Source organism: Rhipicephalus microplus, chromosome 6 (assembly GCF_043290135.1).
Source record: "Rhipicephalus microplus isolate Deutch F79 chromosome 6, USDA_Rmic, whole genome shotgun sequence".
Lineage (NCBI taxonomy): Eukaryota > Metazoa > Arthropoda > Arachnida > Ixodida > Ixodidae > Rhipicephalus > Rhipicephalus microplus.
Genome location: NC_134705.1, coordinates 68,298,229 through 68,309,144, shown reverse-complemented (window position 1 = coordinate 68,309,144; position 10,916 = coordinate 68,298,229). Strand labels below are relative to the sequence as shown.

The 10,916-nt window shown below is 46.8% G+C and overlaps 1 protein-coding gene across 1 annotated transcript; it reads right to left on the bottom strand.

Moving 5' to 3' along the window:
• Positions 1-4,361: 4,361 nt before the first annotated feature.
• LOC142765882 (uncharacterized) lies at positions 4,362-4,949 on the bottom strand. The gene has a single exon (XM_075867687.1). The coding sequence runs from the start codon at positions 4,947-4,949 to the stop codon at positions 4,362-4,364; it is 588 nt and encodes a 195-aa protein (XP_075723802.1).
• Between the last annotated feature and the right edge of the window lie 5,967 nt (positions 4,950-10,916).

Sequence of the window (10,916 nt, the reverse complement as noted above, 5' to 3'; positions counted from 1 at the left end):
AATAAGAACTTTGACATCAATTCTGCGTAGCGTTTCAAAAATGCATTTTGTATGTTGTCGAGGCCGCAGGATTTTTTAGGGTCTATTTCGAGTAATAGGCAAAAAATGCCCGATTCATTTAGGATTAAGTCGTCTAGTTTGGCAGTGTTACACGGAAGATAATTGGGGTCGGGGTTCTTACCGTTGTCACGTGTATATACTGAAACAAAGTAATCATTAAACTGTGTAGCCTTTTCAGTAGCTTCAGCCGGGGATGGGTTACTGATCTGATGTGGCTTCGAAATAAGGTATCGCCAAAACTCAGGATTCTTTTATAAATTTACTTAAGGTTACATTCATAGATTCATCCTTTGCCCTTTTTACAGCAGATTTTAGTGCACGAGAATGTTCACTTATTTTAGCCATGCAGCCTGGTAACAATAGTTTATTTCTCATGGTCCTTAATCTGGCAAGCTTTCGTTTTAGTTGTATAATTTTTCGTGTTATCCAAGGGTTTGTCTTGCGGACTGATTTGATCTTTGTGGGAACAAATTTTGATAAGCAGTGCTGAACGATTCTTTCAAAGGTTGTCCATAATTCATCGACTGAAACTGTATCATCCTGCGGGAACGAGCTAAAGGTGGAATAAGATTAATCTAGGTAGTCGAGAAGGCTCACGTAATCGGCATTCACCCAGTCGAAAATTTGTGTACTCCCTTTATGCTTTGGCAGTGGTGTGCCCAACAACAAAGAGCATTTAGTCGCTTTGTGGTCCGATATGCCACTGATAACTTCCCACGAAATTGTGTTTTCCTCTATGCTATCGCTCACAAATATCAAGTCAAGTACACTTCTTCTTTTTGTTGTAACACGTGTTGGCTTCCGAATAAGCTGTCTAAGGCTAAAGTAAAAACAAATATTACAGAACTCATCTGGATTATTAGTGTCGGCAGTATCATCAAGGAAATCCCATGTTATACCAGCGAAGTTGAAATCCCCCGTAACGATTGTCTTTGTAGACTGCGTGAAATGAGCTTCCATATAATTTGCTAGTACATGTAATACATCACGCGAAGCATTTGGTACATAAATGGAGGAAGGATTTATCTGTCGGTAATTTACACCAAAGTACTTCAGCACCAGCAACTTCAGGCATAGGTGTGAAGTAGATATTTTCTTTTATCAAAATTGCTTACCAGCTCCTTGTGAGCTCCTATCTTTAAGTATGATAGTATAACTCGGAGGGAATATATTGTTACTTGAAATGTTAGGAGAAAGCCATGTTTCTGCTATTGTCACAATATCGGGCTGATGTTCTAGTGTGGATGCTTCGAGTTCGGTACTTTTGTTAACACTTCTGGCGTTTAGGTTCACTATCACTAGGCGGAGGGGCGTATTATTTTCACTCAGTTTTTTGCCTTCCGGACAACAGATTGCTTTTCTACGACTGCCCTCTCTTCTTTATGTTCGTCCCAGACATACAGTTGACCATTTATCTTTATTTCGTCGTACGAAATTGTGACTTTTTCCTCCTTATCTCGGTTCCTCTTGGTGCTGTTCCAAAGTTTTTTCCGGATGTTACGCACATGGAGGGAAAAATCTTCGTCTACAGACACACTGGAATTCTTAAGCTTATAGCAGTTTTTCATTATTTTCGCCTTATCGTCGAAGCGTTCCAACTTCATGATTACAGGCCGTGTTTTGTTTTCTGTTTTAGTGTCTAGTCAATGCATTCTCTCAATTCCCGAGATCGTGACACCTAGAGTAGTTTTAATAAGTTTTTCCGAGATTTGTAGGTCAAGGTCATTAGCTTTCTCGTTTTGTTCTTCCGGAGTGCCATATATAATTAGGTTGCATTGTCTGCTTCTATTTTCGAGGTCATCACTCTTGAGTTGAAGACAGGTAATGGTATACTCAAACGTCGCTATTTTATCTTCAATACCAGCCATTCTGCCCTCAAGGTTTGCCAAAGTATCTAATTTACATGAATGGCTGCTAAAGATTGATCTACGGCCTTGTCATTTTTCAAGCACTTATGTCAGCAACCAACTTGTGGATTTTTGTCAGCACTTCCTGATTTCCAGGACCCAGGTTACTTTCTACATCCCCAGAAAGCATCAATATGTACTTGAAGGATATTATACATTGACACAAAGTTGCATACATTTGGCCTGGGCATGGCAGCACCACAAGACATATTTTGTTACTTTTGTAGCATTTGCCAAAATGTTTTTTCACCTAGATCAAGAAGACGAAAGGATTATTCGACATGTTCACTGCGATGCCGCCATGCCCAATGACGTTGCGAGGCCCGGAGCGCTGTTTATAGGTGTACGATGTGGATAGCGTTGCGGGGGCTGATACGCCTCTGAAGGGGGCGTAGTCCAGTCGGTCCATCAGTCCGTCAAAGACGCAGCTGCCTAGTTCGTCGATCAATGCATTGAAACACTCGGCACATGGCAGAGAAGTCAGTGACGACACGGTCCGCTGGGGCGTCCAAATTCCGTCCGCAAAGCGGTCGAAAGAAAGCAGGAGGCCGAGCGCCTGGATCAAGCAGACGAAAGGATTATTCGACATGTTCACTGCGATGCCGCCATGCCCAATGCATTAATATGAGACAAAAATTGTGCGCTTCTTCGACTCTTTACCGCCGTCATTATCGCTTGATATTTACGCATCATTCTTTCACGTACAACCGTGGCTTTTCACGCATTCGAGTTCAAGACCACTGCAGCTGCATACCGTACGAAACTTTGGCATGATGAAATGAAATATATGCGGCAATCGGATCAGCTGATGTTGGTTTTTGTGATATTGCGAGAATAGCCTGAATTTTCTTCTTGATTCTTTGTAACGGTGTCTGAAGATTGTGATCAGGCCCCTCAGGCTGTGTTTCGCGCAAAATCATGCAAACGTTTGGCGCAGACGTTAGCTAAATCACGGCCTGAGAGTCGGAAATCGCGATGCGCAGATAGCGACCGTCTTAATCCCACCGCTATGATAGTTGTCCGTGTGACACGCAACGCAAGCTTATCACAGTCGTAAGAAGTAGTACGCTTGTTTTGTTGGTTATACAGCCAGCTAGTGCTGTATACAAATAATACATTCCATGCTACTTCATTAAAAAGATTTGCTTTCGGAGTCATTTGCACCAACCACGACCTCGGCCGTGATACCAGCTCGCCAAGCTGAGCAACAGTGGATATTACATTTTCTGATTGACAACACTGTCGCTGCCTTTCTGAGTGCTAAATATCACTTTAGTTGAAGAGGCTTGAAATCATTTTCAGCTTTCTTGTGAATAAATACTTCTCGGGCCACATTTCAAGCGATTTCATTCGATTTCGTCGACGCTCGCTTACCAAGACCTTGCAACACTGATTTTTTTCATCCGGGTTCCAGGCAGAGAACAGAGAATGAGAATTTCAGCTGCTTCAGCAACGCCAGCGACAAGCCAGACTGCAATTGTGAGTATAAGTTACTGTTCTTCTGTACGAGTGCTTTATTGTTCATACCTGTTATGTGCATCCTAATTGTAATCAACCGCTCGCCGTAGTGTGCGAGTATTCGGCGAGTAAGCAGGACGAACAGTTGCGGCTAGTCGTGTACGTGTGATCCGAGTGATCGATTTTTTCGTTTCGATTCTAGGGTACATAGTAGAGTACAGATGATCTTGTGATGTGCAACTTGTGTGAGCATACCGTAAGATAACGGGAGCCTATGTCGTCTGCCTATGTCTGGGGTAACTTCTAAAAACGTGCTTGCCTGTCACCAAGGTTAATTTTAGGTGTCTGCATGTCAAACTTGTGCAGTGGATCGGCAGCGTGAGGTAAATGGTGCATACACGTAGCACATGTCGCACTATTTTGCATAACCGCATCTTTACGGTGCCCTAAACAAGGCCAACTACTGCAGTCTGCCGTGGGTTCAGCGTGGCCATTATTTGGAGCATGGCCCATTGTAGCTAGGGGCAGTTCTCTGTTTGGGGGGTTTGTACGCTAGACAAGGCTTGTGTAACTTGCTTGCTGCATTAGATTAATTGAGCAGCGACGTTCAAAAGCTTCGTGACATCAATTTGAGTATAAAAGTAGGATCACCATTTATGCCAATTACTTCGCAGCAAAGAAAGTGGTGGTTGTGATAATGTTGCTACTAGCGGGGTTTGTGTTGAGACGCGCGCTCGGCAGAGCTGCGCAAGTGAACAACTCGCGTCCCAAACAACAACTGACTTTTATTATCACCCTTCCTCTCGAAGATAACTTTCTCGTGCGGGCGTATGGGCTCTCTGCACCACACACATAAGCACCGCTTAGCGTCGCCCCGCCCCCCCCCCCCCTAGAGAGTGCGCGCACAACGGCCGCACTCGGACGACCCACTGCGGTTCATAAGTTCATGCGCACCGGGGGTCTCGTACACCGTTCACTCCGCGTAAACCGTTTGAGGACTTGGGGCTGCGCTACCTGGTCTGCCGGGGGTGCCTGCGAAGATGGAGCTCGAGGTGGTGCAGGTGCTTCGCTGTCAGAGTCCACGTGTGCTGATTTTACGCGGTCTAGAGAAACCACGTCGTGACGACCACCTCTGTCGATTGTAATGTGCTTGTCTGCCCGTCGCAGCACCTTGAAAGGCCCGTCGTACGGGGGCCGTAGTGGAGGCTGTACGGCGTCGTGCCTCACAAACACGTGAGAGCAGGAGGAGAGTTCCCGGTCCACGTAGACTGGCCGGGCTGCGGGCGGACGCGGAGGAACAGCGCGTAGCTTGCTCATGATGTCTCGCAGTCGCACGGCGTAGTCCACGTTCGCGTACACGTTTTCGTCCTTACTGGTAGTGAAAAACTCCCCTGGGAGGCGAAGCGTTGTTCCGTACACCAGTTCAGCGGAGCAGCATCCAATATCTGCTTTCAGAGCCGTCCTAACGTCCAACAGAAGAAACGGCAGCGCCTCTACCCAACTGTAGCTTGCAGTAGCCGTCATGATGATGATGATGATGTTTGATGTTTTATGGCGCGAGGGCCATTTCACGGCGAAAGAGCGCCAGTTCATCTTACTAAAAACATGGACAATGATTGTGATAAGCGGCTGTATAAGGGCCATAAAATTCCTCGCGGTAAGGCGGGTAAAAACATACAAGTAATAAAATCATGACCATGTCGTGAAAGGTGTGTGCGGTGTGAATAGATGACAAAAGTTGGTGATAATAAAAGACGATGGTGGATATGTATGGCATTAGCACAAGTGCCTCACTCGTTCATACCCTTGCGTCCAAGGGCCGTGAGGCAAGTGCTTTCTTGTGTAACCACCGCAGCAAAAACCTCTCTGGAGAGGTCGTGCTACGGGATGCCCGGGTATATGATGTGAAAACTATGAATTTCTTTAAAAAACGCTAACAATGATTTGTGACTAAAAAGCAGTTCCCTACCGACGAACATTGCAGGGTGCAAAGGTATATGTTGTCGGTAGGGTAATGGAAAGTGTTGTTTTCTTACAGTGTCCAATTGTTTGCACTCAATTAAAATGTGAAGGACTGTCAATACTTCACCACATCCGTAACACAATGGTGGATCGCCACCGGACAAAAGGTGTGTGTGTGTCGTGTATGTGTGTCCTATCCTGAGTCTCGTTAGTATTACCTCTGTATGACGCGATTTCGATACAGGCAGCCAATGACCAAGGTGTGGCTTAATAACGTGTAGTTTGTTTTGTGTGTGTGTATCCCACTTGCTCTGCCAGTATACTCTGAGGTTTCGTTTGAGAGACGGCTTAAGATCAACGGCCGGGATTGATATGGGTGTAGGGGCAGTGCTTTTGTGGACGGATGCAGCGAGCTGATCCGCCCTCACGTAGCCTTGAATCTCACGGTGCCCTGGCACCCAGCACACTACAACATGTTGTTTGAGTGTGTAAAGTGTGCATAAAATGGAGTAAAGTGAGACAAGGACTGGGTTTTTGTGTTTTTTAAGAGTGTGCAGAGCCGTTACTACACTGAGGGAGTCTGTATAAATTACTGCTTTTTGTATTTGTAATTGCTTGATGTGTTTAGCCGCCGCAAGTATCGCGTAGGCTTTCGCTGTGAAGATACTTGTGCCTGGATGTAGAGGGCCAGCATCCGAAAAGGATGGGCTGACAGCAGCGTAGGACACAGAGGAGTTAGACTTGGAGGCATCTGTAAAGAACTCAGGACGTGTGTATTTGTGTTGAAGTTCCAGGAAGTATGTTCGGATATGGGCAATAGGCGCATGTTTTGTAACTTCAAGAAGGACACATCACAGTCTATAGTCTGCCACTGCCACGGTGGCAGATATGCTACAGGAGCCATTAAACTATGTTCAAGTGAGACTCCAGTTTCCTCAGCTAGACTTTTCAGGCGAACTGAGAAGGGCTGCCTCATCGAAGGCCTGTTTTGAAACAGAATGGAGCTCGACAAATCAATAATAGTGGAGTATGAGGGGTGCTTCTTATCTGCTTTCACCTTAAGGAAATAAACAAAGGACATGTAAGTTCTCTGCAGATGAAGCGACCACTCATTCGACTCAACATAAAGGCTTTCTACGGGGCTGGTGCGAAAAGCACCCGTAGAAAGGCGGATGCCCAAATGGTGCACGGGGTCCAGCATCTTCAAAGCACTTTGTGTTGCAGACTGATAAACAATGGCCCCATAATCTAAGCGGGTGCGAATGAGGCTTCGATACAGATTCATGAGACATTGCCTGTCACTACCCCACGTAGTACGTGACAACACTTTTAAAACATTCATGGCTTTTAAACATTTTGTTTTTAGATACTTGATGTGCGGTACGAAGGTCAACTTGTTGTCCAAGATTAATCCTAAGAATTTATGCTCCACATTGACAGACAGACGTTGACCGTTCAATGCAATGTCAGGTTCTGAGTGCATGCCTCTTATTCGGGAGAACAAGACACACGTGCTCTTTAGTGGGTTCAGTCGGAATCCGTTTTCCTCTGGCCATTTGGAGACCTTGTTTAAACCTAACTGAACCTGTCGCTCACACATTACCAGGTTGCAAGATCTAAAGCCAAGCTGGACGTCGTCGACATATGTACAATAAAACATATTGCGGGGGATTGACAAGTGCAAGGAATTCATCTTGATGAGAAAAAGTGTGCAGCTGAGTACACCACCTTGTGGCACGCCTGTTTCCTGGACGAATGTTTGGGAAAGAGCCGTGCCCACTCGGACACGGAATGTCCGGTTTGACAGGTAACTTTCGATTATGTGGAACATTCTTCCGCGCACGCCAAGGTGGGACAGGTCTCTTAGAATTCCGAAACGCCATGTAGTATCATAAGCCTTTTCGATATCGAGGAATACAGAGAGAAAATATTGTTTATGGACGAAGGCGTCCCTGATCTGTGCCTCGATACGAACAAGGTGGTCTGTGGTGGATCTACTTTCTCGAAACCCGCACTGAAATGGGTCGAGCAAATTGTTTGTTTCAAGGAAATGTACAAGTCTGCAGTTTATCATTTTTTCGAAGATTTTGCACAAGCAGCTTGTGAGTGCAATAGGCCTATAACTCGAAGGTAAAGAAGGGTCCTTGCCCTCTTTCAAAATGGGAATTATAATAGCCTCTTTCCAGGAGTTAGGGATAGTGCCAGAAAACCAGATAGCATTGTACAAACAAAGTAAGGTTTTTCGTGTTTCGATCGGTAGGTTTTTTAACATTTCATAAACGACACGGTCAGAACCTGGGGCGGAAGTACTGCAGGAGTTTAGAGACATTCGCAGCTCAGCTAGACTGAACGCTTGATTATATGCCTCGTATCTGGTGCATTTGTGTTCGAGTTTCTGCTTTTCTATTCTTGTTCTGTATTTTTGGAAAGTGTCAGTATAGTGGGATGAGCTGGACACCTGTTCGAAGTGTGCACCGAGGAAGTTTGCCTGATCTTCCAAGGTGTCACCCTGAGTGTTTACGAGTGGAAGTGTGTGTACTTGTTTTCCTGCTATCCTACCGACCATGTTCCAGACTTTAGCTTCCTGTGTGTATGAATTGATCCCTGACAAAAACTTCTGCCAGCTTTCTCTTCTGGCCTGCCGACGCGTTCTCCTGCCTTGAGACTTTATTTTCTTGAAGGTGTCAAGATTTTCGGCTGTCGGTGAGTTCCGAAGCAGCCTCCAAGCTCTGTTTTGCTGTTTGCGCGCGTTTCGGCATTCAGAGTTCCACTATGGCACACGCCGTTTTCCAGGGTGTCCATTTGTTTGTGGGATGCATTTTGTTGCAGCATCAATCAAAAATGCTGTGAAGTAGTCGACAGCAACATCAATGCTTAAAGTACATATGTCACTCCAATCTATACCAGCGATGGTATGGAACCGTTCCCAGTCGGCTCTGTTTATGAGCCATTTGGGAACACGGGGTGTGCACTCAGTTGCTGTAGTTGTGCTCAAAACTACGGGAAAGTGGTCACTTCCGTACAGATTACTGACGACTATCCACTGGAGTAGAGGCACAAGAGATGGAGACACTATGCTTAGGTCTATGGAGGAGTAGGTGTTATGTGCGAGATTATAATAGGTTGGTTCTTTTCTATTTAGGAGACATGCGTTCGACGAGAGAAGGAATTGTTCAATCAGTCGACCTCGCGCGTCGCAACGAGAGTCTCCCCATAGCCTGCTATGCGCATTGAAGTCTCCAAGGAGAACATAAGGCTCCGGAAGTTCATCAATTAAAGAGTGTAAATCACGTTTTTGCAGCTGATAGCTAGGAGGGATGTAAATAGTGCAGATTGTGATTAGTTTATCAAAAAGAACCGCTCGAACAGCCACTGCCTCAAGGGATGTTTGGAGTTGTAAGTGTGTGCATGCAATTCCTTGATTCACTATGATGGCAACACCTCCGGATGATGTCATGGCATCACCACGGTCCTTTCGAAAAATAACGTATTTGCGAAGAAAATTTGTGTGTTTTGAATTAAGGTGTGTTTCTTGTACACACAGCACTTTTGGTGAGTGTTCTTGTAGGAGTTCTTGGATGTCGTCAAGGTTTCTGAGAAGGCCCCTGACGTTCCTTTGTATAATTTGAGTGTTCATGGTGAATGTAAAATAATGCTGTGTGTACGAAAAGCGAGTGGCTGCTTAGACGGGGAGTTTGAGTTCACTTAACAGGGCCGTCACCAGGCCCTGTTATCGGCTTTTTTGTTTTCTTGGCGCGCTCCAAGGAGCCACGCCGCTCTTTCGGCACCAAGGGTACCGACGTATCCATTGCCTCCTCGGAGGCACTGGATGCCCGCACGTGCGGGCTGCTAGTTCGAATTTCGGGCCTCGCCTGGTGAGGTGAGGCCTTGAGACCCGAGGACTCTGGAGTCTCCGGTCTCTGTTTGGGAGTAGGCGGTGTAGCCTGGGCTACAACCGCCTTGGGGGCAGGTGCCACAACCTCCGGCTCGGTATGCGCGGGCCGAAGGAGTGGCGAGGGCTGGTGCGACGCTGCCCCCTGGCGCGCCGCATCAGCATATGTGGGGCCATAAAATGGCGAGACTCTTTTTCTTGCTTCTTTAAATGTAATGTTTTCTTTTATCTTTAGAGTGATGATCTCTTTTTCTTTCTTCCAAAAAGAACAGGAACGCGAGTACGCGGCATGATTACCACCACAGTTCACGCAGTGTGCAGGTGCTTCGCAGTTGTCGGAGGCATGGCCCACGACTCCACATAGAGCACAAGTTTTCCGGCCACGACAGCTTTGCGAGCCGTGGCCATATCTCTGACATTGGAAGCAACGGCGGGGGTTGGGAATATATGGCCTCACAGATGTCTTTGTATACCCAGTCTGAATGGTTTCCGGCAAATCGCTCGAAGCAAAGGTCAGTACTAAGTGTTTGGTTGGTATTTCTTTTTGATCTCTTCTTATCTTAATCCGCTGTACGTTTGTCACGTTCTGGCTCTTCCATCCTTCCAGAAGTTCAGCTTCGGTCAGGTCAAGCAAATCTGCGTCCGATACGACCCCGCGAGATGAGTTCATGGACCTGTGTGGCGTAATACTGATGGGTGTGTCCCCAAACGTTGTGAGGGTGTTCAGTTTATCGATTTGGTCTTTGTCACGTATCTCAAGAAGTAGATCTCCGCTGGCCATTTTGGTAACCTTGTACCCAGCACCGAGAGTTTCGGTTAAGCATCTAGCCACTATGAAGGTGGATACAGTTCTGGCTTGCTTGTTAGTTTTTTCACAGTGTATAACGTGGAAACGAGGAAACAATTGTCTTGGCCGGTTGAAAAAATTGATGTTTTCGGTGCGTACCCGCTTTGAGGAGGCACGATCACTAAGTGAAGGAAATGCTTTCTGCATGCTAATTGTATGTTGTTCAGCAGCGTTGGCGGCCACCCACCACGGAGCCCAACGAGGGGACGCTGCAAGTTTGCGGATGATAAAAGCTTGCAGACGTCAGCCGTACAACCCTGCTATAACCCAATGCGCATAGGCCAAGGTAGGCTATTTGCACAGGGTTAACCCTTGCCGCCGAGAAAATTGGAGGTAAGCAGAAGAGAGAAGTAGACAGGAAAGCTAAAAAAGTAAGAAAGACGAAGATGTAGGGAGAGAGAGATAGGAAAAGGCGACTGCCGATTTCCCCTGGGTGGGTCAGCCCAGGGGTGCCGTCTACGTGAAGCCGGGGCCAAAGGGGTGTGTTGCCTCTGCCGGGGGGCCTTAAAGGTCCAATCACCCAGCGTCGGCTCAACCCCCAGGATCCCCTTTTTCCCGGACACGGCAAAGCCACGCACGGCTAGGCGTGGGAAGGAGTCAAAACTCCCCCGTTAGCTCGGGTTCGTGGTGTCGCTACACACCAAACGCCTACTTGCGCAGGCGCCCCTGCGGGCTCGCAGTAGCCGTCAGGCTCGTCTTCAGATGGCGATGGAACCTTTCCGCTATACCGTTGCTAATCGGATGGTAGGCAGTTGTTCTGATGCGGTGAGTACCCAAGAGCCGGGTGACG

Coding starts and splice junctions, on each gene's coding strand:
- LOC142765882 (XM_075867687.1), bottom strand. CDS start 4,949: ATGACGGCTACTGCAAGCTACAGTTGGGTAGAGGCGCTGCCGTTTCTT.